Below are 26,514 nucleotides of genomic sequence, written 5' to 3'. Positions count from 1 at the left end.
GAAAAGTAACTGATATATTATTCAAGGTGTAAATTTAAAATAAACATAAAATATACATAAAAAAAACATACATAAAATGTATAAATAAAACTGATCAAAATTTGATTGAAAAAAATTTAATCCAAATAAAAAAATATTTATTATAAAACGCAAAAAGACTTGGCGCTGCTACACTAAACTACATGTTAATTTCATTGCTTTATAATACTTTGTGGTGTATTAATTAAGTTAATTTTTTCCCACCTCCCCTCCTACCCTTACTTTGCTTTTCGTTTCCTTTAACACCTCCTCTACCCTCTCCACCAGTCCCTCCCTTACCTCTCTCTCTCTCATTGCCCCCACCAATACTCCCCTATCTACAGAATCAAACGCTGCCTTAAGGTCTATAAATAATGCCGTCATTTTCCCTTTCTTTTTCCCTAACTGCCTGTTTACCAATATAATTCATTATATAAATATTATCCAATGTCCCCATCCCTTTCCTGAAACCTGTCTGATTCTCCGGCACTATCTCCTTTTCTTCCACTTCTCTCCTCAACCTTTCAGCCAACGTTATCGCGTATATTTTATAACACGATGACATTAGTGTCACCCCTCTGTATTCTTCCACTCTCTCTCCATCCTCCTTCTTCACTATTGGCACCACTACTCCCTCCTTCCAGTTCTCCGGCCATCTTTCCTTTTTCTACACCCTGTTACACTATTTCCAAACCCATTCTTCCACTTCCTCCCTACCGTATTTCCAAGCTTTTTCTGGTATCCCATCTGCCCCCATCGCCTTCCCATTCTTTAGCCTTTTTATCGCTTCTTTTATTTCCTTCCTGCTAATCTCTTCCTCCTCATCCTTCTCCTCTTTTTTCCTTCTTCCATTTCTTTTTACTACTTTCCTTTCTGCCCCCCCTAATAACTTCATAAAGTACTCCTTCCATTCCTCCATCCCTATCCCATCATTTATCCTTACCCTTCTTTTCCTCTCTCTATTTATTATTTCCCACACTTCATTTTCCCTTTTTACCTTCCTTGCTCTTTTTTCCCACTTTTCATTTTCTTCCTTCCTCTTTCTTTCACATAATTCCTTGTAGTCTTTTCTTTTTTCTTTGTACTCCTTTTTTTCTCCCCCTTTACTTCTCCATCCTCTTAGTTCCCTTCTTACCTCCTTCTTCTTCTCTTCACAATCTCTGTCCCACCATCCTCCCTTCTTCCCCTCCTCTTTCCCCAAGTTCCTCTCTACTTTCCTTATCGCCTCTTTCATCTCCCTCTCCATCCCTTCCCATTCTACTCCTATTTCTTTCTCCCCCAATTTTATCCCCTCCATCCTTTGTTTGAATTCTTTGCACCCCTCTTTATTCCTCTCCATATTCTTCCTTCTCCCCTGCTCTCGCTCCTCCTCCTTTTTTTTCTTGTCTCTCCCCCTTCACCCATACCTCCAATGGTTGATGGTCTGAGTCTATTTTGTCCCCTATTCTTAAACTTTTTATTTTTTCCCTCGTGTCCTCATCTGCTATTACATAGTCTATCACCGTGTTCCCTTTTCCCCCTATAAACGTGAACTCCCCTTTCTCCTCTCTTTCTGTGCATTCATTCAGTATTCCCCACCCTCTTTCCTCCAGGAACTCCACCATTACTTTTCCTTCTCTATTAATTTTCCCATCCTTTGATTTTCTTCTCCTTCTTTCCCCCCCTTCCTATTCCATCCTTCCCCTCTTCTCTTATTTTTATACCTCCTCCCTCCACCCCCGTTCTTGCATTAAAATTCCCCCCAATTATTGTGTTTAACTCCATCTCCTTCTCCCCCACCCACTGTTCCATGCTTTGTAGCATTTCCTCCATATTTCCATTAACGTATACCCCCACTATTCTCTATTTCTGTTTCCTCTTTCTTATTCTTTCTATTATCAGCCCTTCTCTTTCCGTTTCTATTTTTTTTTCCTTTTTCCATCATCTCCTTTTTTATTCCCATTATCATTCCCCCCATCGCCCTTTCTTTTTTATTCTTTTTTTCGGCTACTTGTACTCCTTATTCGTAACCTCTTGGTAACTTTTCTTTCACCATCCTCCACCCTTTCTTGTCCATCCATGTTTCTACTAGTATTATTACTTCCCAATTCTTTAATCTTCCCAGAATTCTCTATCTTTATTTCTCACTCCTGCCACATTCCAGAACCCTATTCTCCACTCCTTCTCCTCCGCTTCCTCCCGCTTCCCCTTTTTACCACTTTCTCTTTTTTCCTTTATCCTGTGTTCCCCTCTTCCTCCCTCCCCCTTCCCCCTGTCCTCCTACTTTTATGTTACCCTTTCTATCTTTTAACACCTCCTCCTCCTCATCCCACTTCCACCACTGTCCATCTATTCTTATTCTCCCATACCCTATCCATTTTTTCTCTTCCTTTCCTCCTCTCGGGCCCTTTCCTTTAATTTCCATCTCATTCTCCTTTCCTTCCATGTCCAGTCCTTTACTATCCTTTATTTCTACCCTTTAATGTCTTTTTCTTCTCCCATATCTCTCTTCTTTTCTCCTCATTCTCTATCCTTATTTCCACTATCTCTCTTCCTTTATCCCTGTCCTCCGCTATCTTCCATGTCTCCTCTATCTTTACCTCTGCTCCTATATCCTTCATTAACCCCTCTACCGCTTCCTCCCTTCTCCCTTCCTTCACCTCTATCCCTTTTATTACTAAATTTTTTCTCCTCTTCTCCCTCTCTTTCCTTTCCATTTTTCTTTCTATCTCTTTCAATCTTAGTTTTATTTCTTCTCCTTCTCCCTTTCCTTCTTTCCTTTTCCCCTCTCTCTTCTTTTCTTCCTTTCCCTCCATCTCTATTCTCCTCTCCAATCCCTTTATCTGCTTTTTTATCTCTTCTCTCTCCTCCTTCCATCCCTCCTCCCTCTCTTCTAAACTTCTTCATCTCCCTTTTTATATCTTTTATATCCTCCTTTATTTCCTCTTTCATCTGTCTCATTTTCTCCTTCCAATTCTCCAGCCCTATTCTCATCACCTCCTTCATCACCCTCTCCATTTCCCCTTTCCATTTCCTCATCTCCTCCTTTCCCTTCGCTATCTTCCTCTGTTTCCCTTCTTTCTTTTCCTCTTTTTTCCCGGTGATCTAGTTGTTTTTTTATTTTTAATAAAAATCTTTTTCTTCTCTCCTTCCCCCTTTTCCTATGCCTCCTCCCTCTTTCTCTTCCACATCTCCTCTATACATCCATGACTCCCACATCTCACTCTCCCCCTTCTCGCTTCTCTTATTTTTTCAGCCATTTCCCATTTCCTTTCCATCCTGCTATGTCGCTACCAGTCCTCTACTCCTATTACTTTCTATTAGCGTTTTCGAGTAAACGGGGTTTGAACGATCTAGGGTTGATCAATCACTATTTTACTATGAATGCAAGTCTTTCATTGGTGGAGAGGTTGCAATGACGTCATTAACCAATCTTGGGTCGTTCAAACCCCGTTTACTCGAAAACGCTATATCAGTGTTCCGATTAGGGACCGGTTGTATGCGCATGTGCGGCTCTGCGCATGTGCGGTGATCGGGATCCAGTGCCGTTATATGTTGTGTGTTAATCGTATGGCGGGACGTTTTGAGGAGGTTAGGTGAGTACAAATAAGGTAAGATTTATTTATTTATTCAGAAATATGGAATCTATGGAGCCTAAAGCTAAAAGACCTAGAATTAGAAATATTCAATCATCATGGCTAGATGAAAATGTTTTTAAAGGATGGTTAGCTCCACATCCTACACTACATAAAGCATTGTGTACTGTATGCAATAAAGCCATCAGATGTTGCAAATCAAATTTATTTGAACATTCGCAATCAGACCAACATATTGAACAAATAAATTCTAAAAATGTTAACATTAATTTTTCGAATAATAATGATAATAGTAGTGTTACTCTTTCACATAAAGATAAAGTCAAACGCGCCGAGATCAAATTAGCAGCATTTTTTGCTGAGCATAATATTGCATTTTATTCCACAGATCATTTAATTCCACTATTGAAAGATATCTGTATGATTCCTGAAGTTGTATCAGATCTTTCATTAGCACAAGATAAATGTACTAAAGTAGTTACACAAGTAATTGCAAAACGCGAGATTGAAAAAATTGTTACTAATTTACAAAAATGTAAATTTTCAATTTTAATAGATGAAAGCACAGATATTTCGGATAAAAAGCTTATGTGTGTTCTTGTGCAATATGTTTCATCATTCACTAAAAAAGTAACGACTCAATTATTAAATTTATTGTCTGTAGACGCAACAGATTGTTCCGCGAATAAACTTTTTGAAATTTTTAAAAATATGTTAAATAAAAACAAAATTCCTTTACAAAATATTGTTGGAATGGCAAGCGATAATGCATCTGTAATGATTGGTTACAATAATTCTTTTATGTCACAATTAAAATTAGAAATACCGGGTCTTGTCACGTTAAACTGTATTTGCCATTCATCCGCGCTTGTAGCAAGTAGAGCATGCGAAAAACTTCCTGAGTCGTGCGAAAATTTAATTCGAGGAGTTAGTACTTACATTTCAGGCAGTGCAAAGAGATGTGCAATTTTAGGTGAATTTCAGGCGTTTTTCAATGTGGAAAGAAATAAGATTTTAAAATTATCAAATACTCGGTGGTTGGTATTACATAAATGCGTTGTTAGATTATTAAATAATTGGAAAGTTTTAAAAAATTTTTTTATTTTGGCTGTAGTAAAGGATAAATTAAAATCTGCGGAAATAATTTTAAATCAGTTAAATGATAATTGTATTAAAGCATATTTATTACTTTTAAAATATTCGTTGAATTTTTTTAACGAGTTTAATGTTCTTTTTCAAGCTTGTAAAGTTTTAATACATACATTGTTTGAAAATAGCCAACAATTAATTTGCGAAATAGCACAAAATTTTATTATTCCAGAAGCTTTAAAGTGTATTGTTAATTTTAATATAAACAATAAGAAAAATATTAAAGATATTAATATGTTGGTCCGGAATGTAAGTCTTTTAGAAACATTATTTTTGGAATGCGCGCAAGAAATTAAATTAAATTGTTTAGAGTTTTATATAACTGCAGTTCGCGAAATGTTGAAACGTTTGCCATATAGAGATACTGTTTTCGAACAATTAATATTTTTACAGCCGAAAGTTGCTCTTTACGATGAAACTAGAATACAATTTAAAGATTTAACATTTATTGCTACGCGTATAGGAGATATTAATATTGATATTACTAAATTAGTTTTTGAATGGAGAATTTTATCATCTGTTTTTAATGATAAAGAAAAAAAAGAATTAGCTTCTTTAGAAATCGATATAATGTGGAAAAAAATATTAGAATTAAAAAATTTTAATGGGGAAAAAAGTTTCAAAATTTAAAGTTATTAGTCAAAGCGGTTCTTTCTTTTCCCCATTCTAATGCTGAAGCGGAACGAATTTTTTCAATGGTTACAGATGTAAAAACTAAAAAAAGAAATCAGTTATCTAATAAAACTGTTTCTGCAATTTGTATTATGCGATCTAGTTTTCAAGCTGAAGGCATTAATTGTTCAAATTTTGAAATTGATTCCGAACATTTAAAATTACATAATCCGCAAAATTTATATGGAAAAGTAGAAACTTCATCTGATGGTTCTTAATACTTAAGACTTTTCTGTTTATTTTATTTTTTATGTGCAATTTTAGTGCAATATTTATTGTCTAATTATTATTTATTTTTAATTATTTTTATTTTTTTGCATAACAGACACATGCTGATACATCTAGCACATTTTACAATATTTAATATAATACAATAATATAATATAATACAATATTTTACATAATACAATATTTTTTAGTTGTATGTTACTTATATGGATAAACTATTAATATTGTATTTTTCAGATTTAATTATATTTTGTACTAACATAAAATGTGATATATAACATTAAATGTGATATATATATATAAGACTGATTAGTATCTGACGAAAGCCATGCAATATTATTTTTGTTTATTAAAGATTTTAATTTAAGATCAAAAGGCTTTCCAAATTTTTAATTTCTATAATGTTATTTGTATTTTGATTTAGTTAATATTTTTATTTTAAATATATATTTATTATTAATTAATATTTATTTTTGTTATATGAATACTGGTAAGGTTTTTGACAGTTTTCCTTACCCTTGCAACGAATGTTGGTATTCTTTGAGATTCTGTCAAATAAAAGATTTTTATTTCATTTATATAAAAAGTGTTTTATTTGAAGAATATATTATTTTTTACCTTTCCCTCTTCTTTTTTACTATAATTAATATTTAGAAAATATTTAACAATATATATTACATAACAATATATTATATATATGTATATATTTTATTTTCAGTTTACTTTAAAGATTTTCAATGTAGGGGGGCAACGGTGCCTTATTTAATTACTTGTATGAGACACTATACTGACGCCGTATTGCTGCACATGCGCATACAACCGATCCCTAATCGGAACACTGCTTTCTATTCTCTATACACTCTTTGCTCTCTTTTCCTATCCCGTTTGTGCCCGTCTCTATGTCCTATATTCTATGCCTGTCCTATGCCTGTCAACCCGTCCCCTTTTTCCTTGCCCTTTCCCTTTCTCCCTGCTCCGCCCTGTACTCCCCTCACTCACACACTCTCTCTCTCTCTCACCTCCACTCTCTCCTTCACTCACTCTCACCCCTCCTTCTGCTCTCCTCTCGCTTCTCACGTCACCCCAAAAACTTTGTTCTACTCCACGTGTCTCACTCTATCGCACCGGAAACGGAAGTCCCATTATTCATAATAAAAAAAAAGTATATAAAATATTTCGCCTTGTTTGAATTACCCTGTTCTGCTTGCCACCGTGTAAACAAAGCGTATAAAAATAACTGTGCGTGATCTTAACTGTACTATTCATTTCCAATGTCCCGCATGTCGCACAGTGTTTGCTGCAAAACGCGAGCAAAATCCCTCGTGTTTGTCTTTTCGCACGATTTGAAAGAAGAACAGGCGAACAGAATATCCTTCGGTCGCGGATTGTAACAGCAACTGTAACCGTCGGGAACAACTGGTCCATAGCACGCAAACGTCGCTGATTTAAACGGCACCTTTAAATCACGAAAATATTAACACGGTAACTTTTTTATTAAAATATGTAATGTTTCAACCTTTTTTAACATTTTAAGCTTGTTTCGCATTACCTGACTCGATATTAAATTGAAATATGTACTTCTGGTGTAACCAACATCCTTGTACAATTCTGGAAGCTCCATTCCTTCGCTTTGTGCTATCATTTTCAAGCCAAACAGATGCCGATCGACACCTTGACCCACGGCTGCCTGCAAAGAAGAGTCGTTAGCTTTGGAGTTCACATCGCATCATTGAAAGACCGCGCCGTAATTTAAGCAGAGAAAAATCTTACTTGTCTAGCGAGCTCTTTGTGAGCATTTATAGCTTTGATTAGCATTTCCTTCTTCTGCGCTTTACTCGCGCACTCGGCGTCGTAGAGCATCAATTTCGCGAATTCGACAGATTCGGTGCTAGTGGACCTTATGCATTCCGTTCTGGCATTTATAAATCTTCGTAATGACGCACTCTCGTAGTGGGCCGGTGGTTTTTTCAATAAATTATAGAACGTCACTTGCATCGCAATCTGGATAAAACTGTCGGGACTCAGTTTAATCGCTTTTATCGCGTCCGCGCCAAACTTGTCGAATATAAAACATTCCATGTCTATGTCACTTGAGAGTCTGAAAAATCATGCGTATTGTATTTATAAGGACATTGGCGTGATTATAATTTAACAATCAGCAGAACAGATAATTGGCTTACTTGTCCACCGCATCAGCAGCTTTATCAATTGCACGACTTACGGCGTCGTTAGTCTCGAATTTCAAAAGTTCCGGTCTGGGAAAATCTTTGGGACTTGCGTTCCTTGCACTATTTTCCCTTGCTGCTCTGAAAGTAGACGGAGATTTTTATTTGCGCCATTACGAGACAGGTTTCTTAGCATTAATTATTTACATATATTTTAGCACATGATCATGAAGGACGGCAACTGGAACACCCCCAGATGGACTGTGTTCATATTCCATGCCGATGTAACCATCAGCGGATACAATGTACTGCAAAATATACGTGTCCTTTGATTATCTTAACAGATTTTAAATATTTCTCTATTGTTATTGAATTATCACATGTTTCACCTGAATAGTCTTATCATGCCACCTGTTACCCGCATTTACGCGGCTGTTGAAGCCTGTCATCGTTTGAACTGCTCTAATTGAAGCATTATTCTTTCCTATAAAAGCATCCTTAGGTATATTCTTGTCAAGACACAATATGAACAAGGATGTTTCTATATCCTTGATTATATTTCTATTGTTACCTAATTCTGAAAATGCATCAATGATTCATTAACTGAAAAAAATTATTAAAATAATTAACAAAGAATGCAGTTCGAAAAGGTATGCATAAAAATCATGTGAATAGGCACAAGAAATAAATATATAATAAATAATAAATAGAAATAAATAATAAATAAATAAATAAATAAATAAATTGAAGTAAACCTAAAAGTAAATCGTGGTCCTTCGCCCAAGTATCTCTATCATTCCCAGTTAAAATTCCTATAGGCTTTTCTTGCGCACACGAGCAATCTGCGATATCTTTTATAGCAGCCATGAGCTTATCCTCACTTAAAATGCCGGTTTCATCGACAACACAAAGTTTAAAGAACTGTAATATAGATGAAATGTATGTATAGAGATATCTTCTCACTGATATAGTCATACTTACATGATTATTGCTTATGATTATTATGTGTTTGGCCTCGTCTGTATGCAACAGTTTATCGATTACTTTATTGGGCTGTCTGTGTGTACCTAGTATCATGCCATAAGGTTGCATATCAAGTGGATCATTGCGTGCCATTTCTTGTTTCATCTTTCCACTAAAAAGTTTCATTGTACGTGTGAGTATAAAGTATATAACAAAAAAAATATTGTAAGTTGTAAAAAGTCACCTCTTGACCATCTCATTGAAATCACATACTCCAGCAACAAGCCGTGCTGCAAATGCATACATATCATCTGGTCTGTTGAAAGTAACTGGTGGTCCAACAACTCCAGGATTGGAATGTACAATCACAGGGAAACGGTATCCTAAATATGCAACTTGCAACCACCATTCCTTCATCTAAAGGTATATAAATATAGATCAATAGTACTCATGTTAGTATTAATTTAAAAATATATGTAAATGCGTGAAGTACCCAATTATCAGTGTTTTCATATCTCTCTAGTAATTTAGCATGTAATCGAGGTCCTGCACCAGTGTCGCTTACAAATTTATTTACAATTCTTTCTGTATTTTTATATTCATTGTCAGTCAACAGTGGCTTCAAAGACCTATAATTATAACGAGTTATAAATAATGATGATCATATATTAAAAATAATATAGATATGTACCTTAAATAACGCTCTGCAGTTTGCTTAATATCAGGAACAGGTTGTTTGGGAAACACTTGTTTATTTAGATTTAAGGTTGTTATGGATGGTCCACGAAGAACTGATGATGTTTTATGCAATCCATTATGGACCTGTTAAGGCCATCACACACAAAATGACATAACTGCATATGCATAGCATAAGACCGTCTCGACCAATGAGCATGTTATGTAAATCAATATGGCGCCTTTATGCTAGATGTTCATTGGTCGAGACGGTCTTATGCTATGCATATGCAATTATGTCATTTTGTGTGTGATGGCCTTTAGAGCAATCCCTTTTATTGGGTGTTTTCCAACTAGAACACGCTAAATTGCACTGTGTTAGGCCGGCGTCACATAGAACCCGTAATCCGTAATCCGCACCGAAAGTCCGCAAAAGTTACTAGAGATTGCGTCCGTAACGTTACGGGTGCATTCGTTTATGCAGCGGTTAGCGCATCCACTGCGTTTATCATCTGCTAGTCACGTTATCTAATTTACCGAACGCACACCTGCGTGAATGGCTGCGTGAATGGATTTAAAAGCATTGGCGAAGTTGCATTACGTTGTGTCTATACAAAATTTTGCGAAAATAATGAAGACGGGATCAAAACATTCTTAAATTGAGAGTTCTCTGATCCTTTTTCTATATCAGCTGTAGACGAAATCATTACATGGTTAGGAACTATTGCAGCAGAACCTGTACCTGAGATAAATTTACAAAAACAAATCCCAAAACATTACAAAATTTGTTTATAGAAAATTCAGACAGTTTAGAATTTTATAATGTGTTTAGATTTTCAATCTACATTTAATACGTGTGCATTTTTAGGTTAATTTGATTGTAAATACGAATATCGTAAACTTTAAAAAATTTTTCCATTATATAATACTTATCTTGGATTACTTTTACTTTTGCGGGATCGATTTCGAGGAGTTGTTCTACCCCTTTTTGATTTTTTATTTTAATAAAATCTATTTTCACATTTTAATTAATCAATGTGGATGCAGATAATTAAGCTAGATTCGCAATGGGTGTATTCGTTTACGCAGTACTGCAAGCAGAGCATCCAGAGCAGGACCTCCGAAGTACCTGCGCAGATGAGATACATCCCTGCGTAAACGAACGACAAACTGCGCTGCAGTTATTTTCGCAGGCGGAGTAAACGAACGACATCTGCGGCAGTAACTGCATAAACGAATGCACCCTACGTGTGTTTTGAGTGCGTTCGAAAATAAGTTTGGTTGGTGTTGGGAAAAAAGATAAAGTTGGCAGTATTGAAAATTACCAGTGCTGCGTTTCGTTTCTTCCACTGGGATCATTGGAATTATACGTTATACCAGGGATCACTGAGGTTTGTTGAGGTTATTAAGGACATAAAAAAATTTGCTATTTGAGGTATTATGAAAGAGGTAAAGAAGAAGTAAAACATATTTTATAATAATATGCTTTATCTATATATATATAAATAAATATATATGCTATAGTTATTATATGTAATAATTAATGTAATCATAATTAAATACAGTAAAACAAATGTATTCTAACCTTTACTTCTTTTTCTCTTTTTTATAAATTATTGTTTCTTATATTTAAATGTAACATAATTGTGTAATATTTACAGATCACTTCTCTTGTTACTTATTATACGTCTCTTAAACATATATTTAAAAAATGAAGAAATCTGTAATTAGTTAAGAAACACAACACTCGTCCAATTGAAGTTGCTTGATGAAATAACCAATATAGAATATATAATAGAAGTTAATGAAGAAGATTTCAATCGCGCTTATAAAGGTATTATTTCAATATTAAACAGTTTTCTGTAATTGTGCAATAATTTAAATATACCTATATTCAACATGTTTGTTTCATTATCAATATCTGAAGCATTGTTGTCTGTTTCATTTTGATTAGTCTCAATATTTGACAATAAATCATCAAGTTGTATGATAGTATTTATATTTTTCATATTTTTTCTCGAAGAACTGGGATTATCAATTGTGCTCGAATTACGTTCGTTAATTAAAAGGGTATGTTTTGCTTTTTGTAGCAAAGCATTAGCAAATGTAATATCTATATATAAAAATAACAATATATAATTATTTTTGCATGCTTTCTTATCTGGATAGTTAACTGTTTAATATTGAAATAATACCTTTATAAGCGCGATTGAAATCTTCTTCATTAACTTCTATTATATATTCTATATTGGTTATTTCATCAAGCAACTTCAATTGACGAGTGTTGTGTTTCTTAACTAATTGCACAGATTTCTTCATTTTTTAAATATATGTTTAAGAGACGTATAATAAGTAACAAGAGAAGTGATCTGTAAATATTACACAATTATGTTACATTTAAATATAAGAAACAATAATTTATAAAAAAGAGAAAAAGAAGTAAAGGTTAGAATACATTTGTTTTACTGTATTTAATTATGATTACATTAATTATTACATATAATAACTACTTAGCATATATATTTATTTATATATATATAGATAAAGCATATTATTATAAAATATGTTTTACTTCTTCTTTACCTCTTTCATAATACCTCAAATAGCAAATTTTTTTATGTCCTTAATAACCTCAACAAACCTCAGTGATCCCTGGTATAACGTATAATTCCAATGATCCCAGTGGAAGAAACGAAACGCAGCACTGGTAATTTTCAATACTGCCAACTTTATCTTTTTTCCCAACACCAACCAAACTTATAGCGTTTTCGATTATACAGGATTTGAACGACCCAGGGTTGATCAATCACTATTTTACTATAAATGCAAGTCTTTCATTGGTGGAGAGGTTGCAATGACGTCATTAACCAACCCTGGGTCGTTCAAATCCTGTATAATCGAAAACGCTATTATTTTCGAACGCACTCAAAAACACACGTAACGTTACAGACGAAATACCTAGTAACTTTTGCGGATTTCCGGTGCGGATTACGGATTACGGGCTGTATGTGACGGCACCACGGACTAAGGAATAGAGGGACTGAGTCTAAAGTCCTAGTTTAGTCGAGAGGGGATGGTAATTCAAGCGTGCGGGGGGGACTGCTTTCCGCCATATTGATGTAGCGATTCTCACACAGAGATTCTGTGTTTGTGACAAGAGGTCTGTTTTTTATAGCTGAACTGGCTGCACTAGTTCAGAGTTTATCTTTCTCCTTCCAATGTGGAGGGAAAAAGATAAACTCTGAACTAGTACAGCCAGTTCAGCTATAGGGTGTTTACGATAATTCAAGTTCGAGTTAGTTTCACTAGGACCGACAATGAGATATACATAACCATCTAGAACCTTTATGATTCATGACAACTCAACGCTGTCTTGTATTGCTTGAGTTAAATTCATTGAATTTGTTGAGTTTAATAAATATAATTATATACATATATATATAATTATATCTATTAAAGAGGTATACCAACATACATACCAACATTATTTGTTTTTTTCATAGACTGATTTGCAGTTAACATTTTTTTATTACAATAAAATTTGCTCTATAAACTCAACAAATTCAATTAATTTAACTCAAGCAATACAAGACAGCGTTGAGTTGTCATAAATCATAAAGATTCTAGATGGTTATGTCTATCTCATTTTTCGGTCCTAGTGAAACTAACTCGAACTTGAATTATCGTAAACACCCATAAAGAACAGACCTATGGTTACACTCGTGTAGTGGTGCCACTAGACATAACGGGTGCATTCGTTTATGCAGTTACTGCTGCAGATGTCGTTCGTTTACTCCGCCTGCGAAAATAACTGCAGCGCAGTTTGTCGTTCGTTTACGCAGGGATGTATCTCATCTGCGCAGGTACTTCGGAGGTCCTGCTCTGGATGCTCTGCTTGCAGTACTGCGTAAACGAATACACCCATTGCGAATCTAGCTTAATTATCTGCATCCACATTGATTAATTAAAATGTGAAAATAGATTTTATTAAAATAAAAAATCAAAAAGGGGTAGAACAACTCCTCGAAATCGATCCCGCAAAAGTAAAAGTAATCCAAGATAAGTATTATATAATGGAAAAATTTTTTAAAGTTTACGATATTCGTATTTACAATCAAATTAACCTAAAAATGCACACGTATTAAATGTAGATTGAAAATCTAAACACATTATAAAATTCTAAACTGTCTGAATTTTCTATAAACAAATTTTGTAATGTTTTGGGATTTGTTTTTGTAAATTTATCTCAGGTACAGGTTCTGCTGCAATAGTTCCTAACCATGTAATGATTTCGTCTACAGCTGATATAGAAAAAGGATCAGAGAACTCTCAATTTAAGAATGTTTTGATCCCGTCTTCATTATTTTCGCAAAATTTTGTATAGACACAACGTAATGCAACTTCGCCAATGCTTTTAAATCCATTCACGCAGCCATTCACGCAGGTGTGCGTTCGGTAAATTAGATAACGTGACTAGCAGATGATAAACGCAGTGGATGCGCTAACCGCTGCATAAACGAATGCACCCAACGAGTGACAAGCGTAAAGAGATTAGGCGGTTTTATTATTGTTGTACTATAAATTTTATAAAATACTTTAACTTTTATTACTCAGAAGCTCTGCATACAGTAGACAAAATATTAGAAATAGCAATAATCATTTAATATTAAAAAAAGAAATTATTTTACATCTAAGGCCGGCGTCACATAGAACCCGTAATCCGTAATCCGCACCGGAAGTCCGCAAAAGTTACTAAGGATTGCGTCCGTAACGTTACGTGTGTTTTTTCTCCTTGTGTCCCATGGAGCCGTAAATACACACGTAACGGTATTACTATTTTTTATTTAACAAATTATAATTGTTTATTTGTATTTTATTCATAAGAAAACTACAGAATATATTATAATTTTAACAAAAATTTTAATTAAATCGTCAAATTTAGTTAAATAAATAAAATTAAAAAAAGCATTACTAGTAATAACTAGTAACTTTTAGTAACTTTTACGGAAATTTCATGGAATTACGGCTCCATGGGACACAAGGAGATAAAACACACGTAACGTTACGGACGCAATCCCTAGTAACTTTTGCGGACTTTCGGTGCGGATTACGGATTACGGGTTCTATGTGACGCCGGCCTAACTCGGTACCACGGACTAAGGAATAGAGGGACCGAGTCTAAAGTCCTAGTTTAGGCGAGAGGGGATGGTAATTCAAGCGTGCGGGGGGACTGCTTTCCGCCATATTGATGTAGCGATTCTCACACAGAGATTCTGTGTCTGTGACATGATTACACTTATGTAGTGGTGCATAACTAGACATAACGAGTGACAAGCGTAAAGAGGTTAGGCGGTTTTATTATGCTGAGGCTCTGCATACAGTAGACAAAATATTAGAAATAGCAATAAACATTTAATATTAAAAAAAGAAATTATTTTACATCTAACAAGAGAATAAAATATATTAATTAGTTCCAATTCTTATTTCTTAATTCATGCATTAATTTTTTCTATTTTTTTTATTTTTTAAATAAATAATTCCAATTTCTTATTTCTAATATTTAATAATTATTTCTATTTCTATTTCCTATTTTGTTTATTATGCGCAGAATCTGACTTTCATTTCTAACACATACGCAAATAGTGAGTTCTATGTGTGGTAATTACTAAACGAATATGGCGGCCCCCCCCCTCCGCCGCAAACGTGCTCCCCCGGTACAGCTTGTGCTCCGTCCCTCTATTCCTTAGTCCGTGCTCGGTACCGAATTTCTCTTTCTATCTCGTCTACTCTCGACTAATAGTAGCTGTGAACACGTGACCAAAACTGTTGGTTAGATAGAGAGATCCGGGTCCGAACAGCTATCTCCATCTGACCGGTCGAGAACAAAGGCGTGCTCGTTCCAGTATGGTATATATTTCAATGGTGTAACTTGTTGGAAAGCACCCATTAAAAGCTCTCTTCTACCTTTTGTCAAAAATGAATGTCTATGGGCTTGTTCGTTTTAGTTGCACTGGGGCAGCTCTGGGTCTGCTCTAAACAAGATAATACAGGACAAACTATTTATCTGTCCTGTATTATCCTGTGTAGAGCAGACCCAGAGCAGCCCCAGTGTAGCTAAAACGAACAAGCCCTATGTACTCACTGTATACTTTGACATATTAGAAAGTATCTTGTACATTGCTGGTTTTTCCACAGAGCTTGATCCTACTGTGTTGCTGAGGAACAAAGATTAAAAATATTAATGGCATTTTAAAAATAAAAGTTACAATTTCTAATTCATTAAAAGTCACAACTTTTATTTTCTATGTAATTGTAAAATAAACAATGTCAGCAAGATAAATACTCAATAAAGCTCACTATTCACAAAATGTGTTTCACACTATCCAAATTTCAAAAGTTTTAAAAATATCTCCGCAGACATCACACACATTGTTATACACATGCACACGTAACAAATCAGATATATGTACGAGATAATACTTAGGATGATCAACCCCTACCATCAAAATGTATCACTATAAATTGCTATAAATTAATATATCACAAATGGCTGTTAACACTGTGCTCATCAATCGTAACAATTGGTATGTTCGTAGTCAGTGATGCAAACTCGAGCCGGCCAGCATCAGGGCTCCGTGGTAGGGGTAGTATGCACACAAGCGAGAATTGCTTACGTCACACGTACGTGTGCGCAAACGTACGTGTGACATAAGCAATTCTCGCTTGTGTGCATGCATGGTGTAAGAATATAAGGTGATTTCACGGCAACAAATTTTTGTGATTTTCCTGTCATTGTTCCACATTGAACCGCTAGGTGGCTACGTGTTGAGGGACTTTAAATATATATATATAAATTTTATTAAAATTTTATTGTCCTGCGGAACTTAATTATAAATATTCATTTTTTTAAAGAAACTTAATTTGCTATAAAGACTGGAATACATTATTAATTATTTTTTTTGCAAATTTAACTAAGAATAATTTATTATAAAAAAATAAAAAAATATTTTGTCAGTAATATATATTTTTATACACAATGTTAAAAGTTTTATTAAAAAAAATTGTATTATTTAGGACTATAATTATATATAGATGTGCTTTAGAGATTCATCATCTATCCTTTTCTATCCACATCTATCCATATCTTCTATTCTTTTTTACTTGGGATTTTGCACCAACGTGACATCTTGTGTGACATGCCTTAACTATGACATCTTGATCACAGATTTTTTGATAGAATACAATGGTTGTGAAATCACCTTATATTCTTACACCGTGTGTGCATGCTTCCCCTACCACGGAGCCCTGGTGCTGGCCGGCTCGAGTTTGCATCACTGTTCGTAGTATATCGCTTAAGATTATCGTATACGCATACCAGAGAGAAGCCTGAGAGACGCCACGGCCAGGTTTTACGTGATCCGCCAAAGCGATACGCCACCTGTGGACCTAAAATGTGGACATTGGAACTACGTAGCCATGTGCACAATTTTGGGTTTCGTTCCGTGCTATGTCCACGAAGGATCAATAATACAGAGTAAAGCCCCTTACACAATGCCAGGCAACAGGCAATAAGAACAGGAAATAACGTACAAGAGAAAGAGAGAAAAGCTATTTCTCTCTTTTTCTTTCTTACATTATTCTCTATTCCTATTGCCTGTTGCCTGGCATTGTGTAAGGGGCTTAATGTGCACATTGATGTATAATATACAGGTCTATATAGTTGGCCCCCCCTCCTAACGCAAATCGTAAAAACATTTATATATTCGGATTGTACATTGTTTGTACATGAATGTACTATGATTTTTATTGTTTGTACATTTTTCGTTAATTTAAAAAAAAATTACAAAGTTTTCGTAACTGTGCCAATGATAGTTAGCCCCCCCTATGTCGCAATTACGTCACGTAAACTATAACTTATAAATTTATCGTGCTTAATCATTTGTACGTCGTTTGTACATTATTAATAATTGGTTAAATTTATAATTCCAACATTTGTTTTTGTTTAAAACGCAAGATAAATAATTTTTATTTGAATATGGCGGATACGGAGTACGGAGCGAGTGCACATGCGTGTGCGTGTGCATGCGTGTGCGTGCGTATGCGCGCCTGTGCGTGCATATGCGTGTGTGTGCGTGCGTGTGTGTGCTACATGTATCGTGTAGGTGTGTATGCGAGTGAGTGGTGGGTGTGTACGTGCGTGTGTATACACAACACACAGCATATACCCATTACATATACCCATTATCGACATTGGTCGAGACGGTCTTATGCTATGCATATGCAATTATGTCATTTTGTGTGTGATGGCCTTATGTCATCACAGCATAGCAAAAGTTAAAAGTTAAAGACTTTTAAAATATCTCTAGACGAAAAACTATTAATTTTTAAGCTTTGTTTCCATTGAGACTTTCGATCAGCATCAATATTGTAAGATCGTTCTTATAGCGTTTTCGATTATACAGGATTTGAACGACCCAAGATTGGTTAATGACGTCATTGCAACCTCTCCACCAATGAAAGACTTGCATTTATAGTAAAATAGTGATTGATCAACCCTAGATCGTTCAAACCCCGTTTATTCGAAAACGCTATTATATTGTTTGTCAGGAAATTGATTTAAATGATTAGTTAACAATTAACAATTAATATATTTAATGATGAACAATATGTGAATGTCCGTTATGAACAACCTAATTTCGTACAGATATGATAAATGTCTTATCCACTAAACTTATCTTTTGTAGAAATATATGTATTTCTTTTAACTCGTAGCTGGCCAGCCCTTTTCCAAAGTCCTTCTTGGAAAATTGACCAGTTAGTTAACAATTGATTGGCAAAAGTCCTTTATTGCCTCTGAGATCAACGGAGCTTTCCCTAAGCGAAGTCCTTTACGCTGTGAAACACTCGAACTTATATCTCAATACTTTTTTCTCTACTAACAAGAGCCGAAAAAGCCTTGTGGCCTCTTTGCACTCCTTTATATACTCCCTGATAGCCAAGCATGTTTTGCAAAATCATGCAACTTAATGCTGAGCATAAATTTTCGATTAGTTGTTGTATATTTGCTAAAAACGTAATGCATAGTCATACGTATTCAACAACAAGAGGGCAGATTTGAAACATTTCGTGTCAGCAGATTCAGAGCAAACGGAGAGCAACTGTTGCTCATTTTGTTGGCAACAAAATTACTTCTATTCATGGAAAACATTTTGCTTTGTCATTCATTTTCGACAACATAAGAGCAACATGACGGTGATAGAAAAAGATAATAATGTCTGTGCTTTTGTCGTATATTTGTTAAAAACTATTTAAATATATTAATTTGTTAAAAACTGTTTAAATATGTTAATTGTGTCTCGTAACTAATATAAAATATCGAAAATGACCTATCTTTGTGTATGTGTGTATGTGTGTTTTCGCGAGTGCGTGCAATTTAATAAATAAATAAGCGATACATCGACGATACTTGTGGCAAATTAACACAGCTTTGGTTTCTACCTATAGATATTTGCGGCAAGGTATATACAGGGTGTCCCATTATAAAACATCCACGCAAATTACTCGGAAGATAAGGGTGATAACAAAAAATGACCTTAACAAACGTTGTAGGATTAAAAGAGGGCCAACTAAGGGTGACCTTGACTTTGACCTCGCAGTTGATTTTCAAGGTCATTTAAAGGTCAGAGTAATTTTTTTAAATGGAAACCCCTATTTTTCATTCCAAAATCTAATAGCTGGTGTCAAGAGCTTTTCAAAACACTATAATAAAGTTATTTTTTATTAAGTACTTTTCGAGTTATGAGGCTTGTAAATTACAGTATTTTGACATAAAATACAAAATATCTTGTAAAACATTCAATTTCTGGAAATCTTACCTTAATACTTTTATGCATAAAATAATGAGACGAATCAATTGGTATAAAAAAAACACATTGGTTTTAAAAAAAAGTATGCAGTTGCATGTTGCAAATTACATATTTATTCTTGAAAGCAACTATGTGTTTTCTTTATACCAATTGATTCGTCTCATTATTTTATGCATAAAAGTATTAAGGTAAGATTCCCAGAAATTGAATGTTTTACAAGATATTTTGTATTTTATGTCAAAATACTGTAATTTACAAGCCTCATAACTCGAAAAGTTCTTAATGAAAAATAACTTCATTATAGTGTTTTGCCGTTTTTAGCGAGATTTTGCATATAATTAAGGTACCTGTCTTCGTATTCGTGACACTCGGAAATCGGTTGAATCAACGCGAGGTAGCGATGGCAAATAATGCAATGTAATCTTGGGCGGTGGCGCCCGACGGATGCGTAATGTCTATCATTTAAAACTACGAATAAACTTTTATATTCAATCGGCTCGCTAGCGATGCATTCGTTGCAAAGACGCTCTTTTGCCGTAGGATTCACGAAGCTGGTTTCACGAACGCAACTAGCTAAGGAGTACCTATAAAGATATTCCAATCGAGGCGACCGACAAACGTAACGTTTCCTCACATATCAATTACTTAGGGTTCGATTAATCAGACGGTTGATTTAATAAGCTGGTTATAACTAACGTACGTATTCCCGGCCCTCCGCCAAGTAGCACGCTGGTAGGATCGGGAAGATTAACAACACTTCGTCCTTCTCGAGTTAATTGATTTGTTAGACTTATAGCGTTTTCGATTATACAGGATTTGAACGACCCAGGGTTGGTTAATGACGTCATTGCAACCTCTCCACCAATGAAAGACTTGCATTTATAGTAAAATAGTGATTGATCAACCCTGGGTCGTTCAAATCCTGTATAATCGAAAACGCTATTATAAAATGATTGAGACACGTGAGACAGTGACGCACTGGAAAAGGTTGAGATACGTTCTGGCCACAAACACGACACTTTGCTAATGGAACTATAGAACCGATATTCAAATGATGTTCGAGGACGTGTTCGAAATCATTACGCGTTGGTTCTGATAAATCGTGATAACAATTGAGGCACAATATCGTGCCAGTATTTCTATTCAAGCACGCGTTATCCAAGATACAGTACACGAAACGACAATTACAATTCGAGTCGGGACGCGAAGATGTTACTTCGGTATCTGGCATTTTCTCTTGCTCAGATTTTGACTTTAAACCTTCTCATGCAAATGAATTTGGAACGGACTCACCGGTGTCGACTTGTATGGTACCTGAAGCCAGTGATAACTCAATCTAATCGTAAGGCGCCCGATCGGTTCCAGGATCGATCTTCCAATAGCAGGCTGATAGTCGTGTAGAGATGAATCTTCAGATGCGTCATTGTTGTTGGTTATCTAGCGGTCGAGGAATCACTGCACTAGAGTTATTTCTGCGCGACACGTCTTTACCTTTTATTGTTCGTTGGAATTTAAGGATCGCACGCTAAGTTGGAATAATGTTTAAGGATTTGAAATTAAAGATAAAATTCTCAATGCAACCAAATAAATGTAATTATAAATGAAAATAAAAGTACATTGTTTAATAAACGAAATTACACTCAAATGAACTTATAAAATAAGAATTCTTACAAACATATAAGCACTTATGTTCTAGAAATGGAACGCGCAGTTCGCGGATTAAGTACTTGAACGTATAAAATTGATAAACCGAACTTAAACTAACCGTACTGAACTAGGACGAAACTAGAACTAGAATTAGACCGAGACTGACAAGGGAACGTTCACAAGTGTCCCCCCCCCCCGATTTGATTCTCCTTGAAATATGTTGTAAAACATACAATTTGAGGAGACACGTATTTTTTTATAGCGGCCCTATCTCAAATTTAAGGGGTGAAACACCCCTTTGAAAAAAAACGGGTTTTTTCTTTGTGTGTAACTATCGCCAAAACTGTAGGAGATACAAAAAAATGTTTTAAATAAAAGTTGTATGGCTTGTAACAGGCTTTATAGCTGTGTAGTTGGATTTTCAAAAAATGTTATTTTTTTTAATTTACCCCCACCCCTTGTTATTATTTTTTCGAATTTCAAAATTTTTGTAATGACAAAAGTTGTAGCATTTTTTACGCTAAATTCAACCATATATGATTTTATTATGTTCCAAAATCGCATCTTTCAAAAATGAATCATCAGTATCACACTATATGCGTCGCGCTGCATGACGCATCGTTTATACCGCACTTGTGTTGTGCATAGTCGCAAAATAAATATAAAAATGACATGTTATTACATGTTTGAGAAAGAAAAGTTAACTAAAATTGTTGCTAAAGCATCCGTTCCACATTACACTCTTATAGATAATCGCTGCATTTCGTGCGCAGCGCGTTGTCATATGCAAGTTAGCTATCAGCGCATATTACACTTTGAAATTTTGCTTGTAGTGACCACGGGAAAATAATTTATGAAACGAAAACAGTGAATAAATCATTCTATTCAACATATATCTACCTTGACTCTACCTTCTTGGTCCGACTTGACTGACAATGAAATAAAATATAAAATTTTGTACAGTTTACTCTATTTCAATAATTTTAATATACTGCGATTCTACATACTATTACATTCCACTAAATTACGAACCGTCGCAAGAAAGTGTGCAAATTGTAATCTTGAATTTTAGAGTACAATTTACAAAAAATTACGACATAATGTAAAATGAACAAAGTTATACATTTTTAATTAACAATCTAACACATATAAAGGAAAGGCTCAAATGATAGCTATCACATAATATAATAGAAGAGCATTGAGAGCCGTCGCGGGATGTTAGTGCGGAATTTTAATTTTTCTTAAAGAAATTAATTTATTAGTCTACGTGAGACAGTTAACTTTGTACACCGATTTCTGGTTCGAGATACTTAAAGTGTATGAAAATTTTAGTACATTGTTCTCACATATGAAGAATCAGTACATACTTAATCAATAGACCATGTTATTTCATAATCGGGATATGATGCTATTATTTTTCCATCGCAATACAAATATTTATGTTTTCTTAACAAGCTTGCCAATCTTTTTACCAAATGTGAAAAATCAAATGATGCGTAATATTTTTTTTATTATGTATAAAATATGTCTTATCTGAGTGCACACCAAGTTGAGCATAAGCGCTTTGATTAGATGGACCTTGATCGCACGTTATAAGTCGTACATCAGCACTCGTTTTGCTCAATCTATCTAAGCATTCTTTCATTAAAATCACTATTTCTTCCGCTTTCATACATTTTCCTGGGAGAAAATATGCTAGCGGTTGACGCCATGGATGAAGCGCATTTATACTATCCACACAAAATACAAATATGCATTTTGTCCTTTCACTTTTCCTTCTTAAAGGCCCAAGATCAGCGAGTCCTTCTATTTGATCCAGACTAAATGAGTATTCTTCATATGATTTTATATACATTTCATCCCATTTTAAAGCACAAACTCTTTGTTCTACAGGCAACTTTGAAATTTTTTCCTGCAATTTGCGGAATATAACATCACAAAATCCTGGCATTATATTAAATTCTTCGTGCCATCTTCTAATAGTTCGTTCTGCAGGAAAATTGCAACCTGCCTTTCGTAAACGACGCAATGCAGATGCCGAATAATAAAAAAGCTGTTTCAAAAGAGTTTTTTCTTTCTCTGTATATGCCGCATGTGGAGTATGGAGTTGTTAATTAATCATTGCTTTTGCAACGGGATGCAGATTTTGTTTATTAATTAAATTTTGTATTTTTTTTATTTATTTTTTTCTTAGGTACTTGGCGACGTTGTAAACGCAATTTTAAACGCTTTATAGTCTGCCGCAAACGAATATTTTCACGTTTTAAACTTTTAATTATTTTTTCTGGATTATATTCTTTTTCACAATTTTGTCATTAACAGATCACACTTATCAATGTTTTCATATCTTACAGGTTCTAAATGCATCCATTCTGTAATATCTTCCTCTTCTAATGATTTGTCAAAATTTAATTTTGCTGGAAGATAAGTTTGTTTGAATCGATCTAATAATTGCTTATTTATTTTTTCAATGACTTAGTTTACACCGATTGTTTGGTACGCGTACCAAGTACTAAATTTGCTTCTTCGATAGGTATAAATTGTTTAGTGTAAAATCTACACCAATCAAAGAAGCAGATTTAAAACTTGGTACGCGTACTAAACAATCGGTGTAAACTAAGTCATTATGATCGATATTAAATGATGTTCCTGCAATTGCGTTATTATATGTATTTCCTATTTCTTCCATTTCTTTTATTAGGTCCTTGAATAAGTTCTCGCTGTTTCTTAAAAGATGGCGTAGCGGCACTCTGTGCATGGAATTTCGTACGGAAACGCATCAGCTAAGTAGTACTATATGTAACCTCAAATTCTAGTAGATACAGTTTACCACAGTGTCAACCACGTGTTTAATTACCTATTGCGAAAATGTCTACTTTTGTGCCAAATAAAGTGTTTTTGCGGGGAATTTTATTGCACTGCTTTATTCAAAAGAAATCTGCAGCTGAAGCACACAGAATTCTTGTTGAAACATATGGTGACAATGCTCTGTCGAATACGACATGCAGAGACTGGTTTAGGCGCTTTAAAAATAATGACTTTGACCTTGAAGATAAAGAACGTTCTGGAGCACCGACAAAGTTTGAAGACGAAGAATTGGAGGCATTGCTTGATCTAGATCCATGTCAGACGCTAGTAGAGCTCGGGAAAACATTGCAAGTAGATGCGTCAACAGTTTCAAAACGTTTAAAAGCGTTAGGAATGATCCAAAAGCAAGGACATTGGGTGCCGTATGAGTTGAAGCCGAGAGACGTTGAACGACGTTTTCTCATGTGTGAATTGCTGCTTCAACGGCATAAAAGAAAAGGTTTTCTGCACCGTATCATCACTGGAGATGAAAAGTGGATACACTACGATAATCCTAAGCGTAGAAAATCGTGGGGTAAGCCCGGCCATGCATCAACATCGTCGGCAAAGCCGAATATCCATGGTTCGAAACTTCTGCTCTGCATTTGGTGGGATCAGCAGGGCGTAATTTATTATGAGCTGCTTAAACCTAATGAAACTATCACGGGAGCTCGCTATCGACTTCAGATGATGCGTTTGAGTCGAGCTCTAAAAGAAAAGCGGCCACTATACGGGCAGAGACACGACAAAGTCATTTTGTTACATGACAATGCTCGGCCACATGTGGCAAAACCAGTCAAAACTTACCTGGAAACGCTTCAATGGGAAGTTCTACCTCACCCGCTGTATTCACCGGACATAGCCCCCTCGGATTACCACTTGTTTCGGTCGATGGCGCATGGTTTGAGCGAGCAGCGCTTCCATTCTTTCGAAGAAACCGAAAAATGGGTCGATTCATGGATTGCGTCAAAAGATGAATCGTTTTTTCGACGGGGGATTCAATTACTGCCAGAAAGATGGGAGAAAATGGTCTCTAATGATGGACAATACTTTGAGTAAAGTTATTGTAAGCCTTATATTTTAAATTAATGTTTTTTTTAACAAAAAAAACAGCGAGAACTTATTCAAGGTCCTAATATTTGGTTTTGTTCTTTTTTTGCTCTTTGCATCTCTCCTATTTCCATAGCTGCCTCAGATTTTTCTTGTAAATTTATCAAATCATTAAATCGAATTGGCACAGCATCGCGTTTTAATGTTTTCTTGTCTTCTCCCTTAAATAAGTTAGCATTAAATGATCTGCACACAGACCAGCACGACGAAATGAATTGACAGTCCATTTTTCTAATTTAATATTCCCTAAAATAAAGTAATGAAAAACGATTGACAAATAGTAAATATTTTGAAAGTACTTTCAAAACATAACTATTTTATTTTCAAACAATAAATGAGATAATAATTGAGGGCGCGGATCAAAGAACTCGCTCTGCGCTCAAATCGTGTAAAAGTATTGTATTGTAAGCATTTACTAAAATACCGATCTCAAAAGTAAAGCTTTCAAGTTGTAAAATGCTTCTCTGAACATTTTATTATGCCTACTTTTGACGAAGTTATAAATTCTCTTGAAATTTGGAGGGCAGAACGGGTGATGCTTTAATTTTGCTGTTAAATGTGTATACATCAACACATTATCATTGGATATACCCTAACAGCACACGATATCCTGCGTATCATCCCATTTTCATACTCATTCTACTGTGATTATCCGTTAAATACTGAGATCAATCCTATAATATCTTTTGCAGTATTATTCGCACACGTATAATCTCAGGTTTGACTCAAACGTACGGAAGTGATACGTACGCACTTCTATCGCGCGCGTATAATCTCAGGTTTGACGAGACCAGGGAGTCGATTGTGTATCTTTGTCGACTTTCCTCGCCTCTCGTATTTTCATCTCACATAAAAAAATACGCGCGATTGGCTATAAGCGTAGTGAAAATGCGATATCCCTAGGCTCACGAGAGTGAAAATCACAGATGTGAGATGTGAGTGCGAGCAATGGTCGAATGTTTGTATATCATATTGTATTATCATATATAACCAAGTACAATCGGCTGTGTTCCAATATTATTTTTATCATTATAATTCATTATAATTTGAAAATAATGAACGTTACTGAGAAACAAAAAGACTTAATGATCCGTTTCATGCAACAACACCCCGATTTTGGACGAATAATGTAGATACAAATAAGATATAAAGTATAAATGTGTCATATAAATTTATATCCATTGTGCGTTACGTTTAATATCTATATATACCAATTTTTTTTATTTCTCTAAAATATTTAATATTTATTTTGTTCATAATATTTTTTTATATTGTCTAATTCTAAATCAAAAATAAAATATAATTTATTTGTATCTATATACCTGTACAATTTGAGAAATGTATTATCCGAGATATCAAATGGATCTTGTGTATCCCTCAATCTTCTCCTTATTATATTTAAATTTCTTTGCTGCCTTTTATTCCTATCTCTCTCATTTTCTTCTATCATCAGCAACATAACCAAATCCATTTTTTATACGCTGGCTCCGTGAGACTGCACAATACGATGCAAATTCGACACAATTTGACTGAATACGACATCTAAATACTTGTCGAATAATCTCACGTGAAATAATTCGCATTTTCACTATAGTGAAA

At 34.8% G+C, this 26,514-nt stretch overlaps 2 protein-coding genes and 1 long non-coding RNA gene across 4 annotated transcripts; 1 reads left to right on the top strand and 2 right to left on the bottom strand.

Annotated features, from left to right (window-relative positions):
* Window positions 1-668: 668 nt before the first annotated feature.
* On the top strand, window positions 669-5,999 carry LOC137000998 (zinc finger BED domain-containing protein 5-like). Its single transcript, XM_067358789.1, has one exon. It carries the CDS (start codon window positions 3,636-3,638, stop codon window positions 5,370-5,372), a length of 1,737 nt encoding a protein of 578 aa, XP_067214890.1. The 5' UTR covers window positions 669-3,635; the 3' UTR covers window positions 5,373-5,999.
* A 328-nt stretch (window positions 6,000-6,327) lies between these two features.
* On the bottom strand, window positions 6,328-18,383 carry LOC105678380 (carnitine O-acetyltransferase). Its single transcript, XM_067358788.1, has 14 exons — window positions 18,178-18,383; window positions 16,821-16,893; window positions 15,588-15,660; window positions 9,462-9,592; window positions 9,264-9,399; window positions 9,015-9,187; window positions 8,789-8,942; window positions 8,563-8,728; window positions 8,197-8,384; window positions 8,015-8,115; window positions 7,823-7,948; window positions 7,413-7,740; window positions 7,192-7,329; window positions 6,328-7,098 (listed from the first exon to the last, which is right to left on the bottom strand). The coding sequence occupies exons 3-14, from the start codon at window positions 15,621-15,623 to the stop codon at window positions 6,901-6,903; spliced, it is 1,875 nt and encodes a 624-aa protein (XP_067214889.1). The 5' UTR covers window positions 15,624-15,660; window positions 16,821-16,893; window positions 18,178-18,383; the 3' UTR covers window positions 6,328-6,900.
* LOC137001000 (uncharacterized) lies at window positions 9,779-12,214 on the bottom strand. Of its 2 annotated transcripts, none has more exons than XR_010891143.1 (3): window positions 12,029-12,214; window positions 10,771-11,814; window positions 9,779-9,808 (listed from the first exon to the last, which is right to left on the bottom strand). It is a non-coding gene; the product is annotated as an uncharacterized lncRNA (long non-coding RNA). The 2 variants fall into 2 exon arrangements; XR_010891144.1 differs by lacking the exon at window positions 9,779-9,808 and having other exon boundaries at window positions 10,816-11,558; window positions 11,641-11,814; window positions 12,029-12,152.
* Window positions 18,384-26,514: the final 8,131 nt, after the last annotated feature.

The sequence above is a fragment of the Linepithema humile genome, chromosome 7 (assembly GCF_040581485.1).
Source record: "Linepithema humile isolate Giens D197 chromosome 7, Lhum_UNIL_v1.0, whole genome shotgun sequence".
NCBI lineage: Eukaryota > Metazoa > Arthropoda > Insecta > Hymenoptera > Formicidae > Linepithema > Linepithema humile.
The sequence above is the reverse complement of the archived record's forward strand: the minus strand, read 5'-3'. Positions and strand labels throughout refer to the sequence as shown.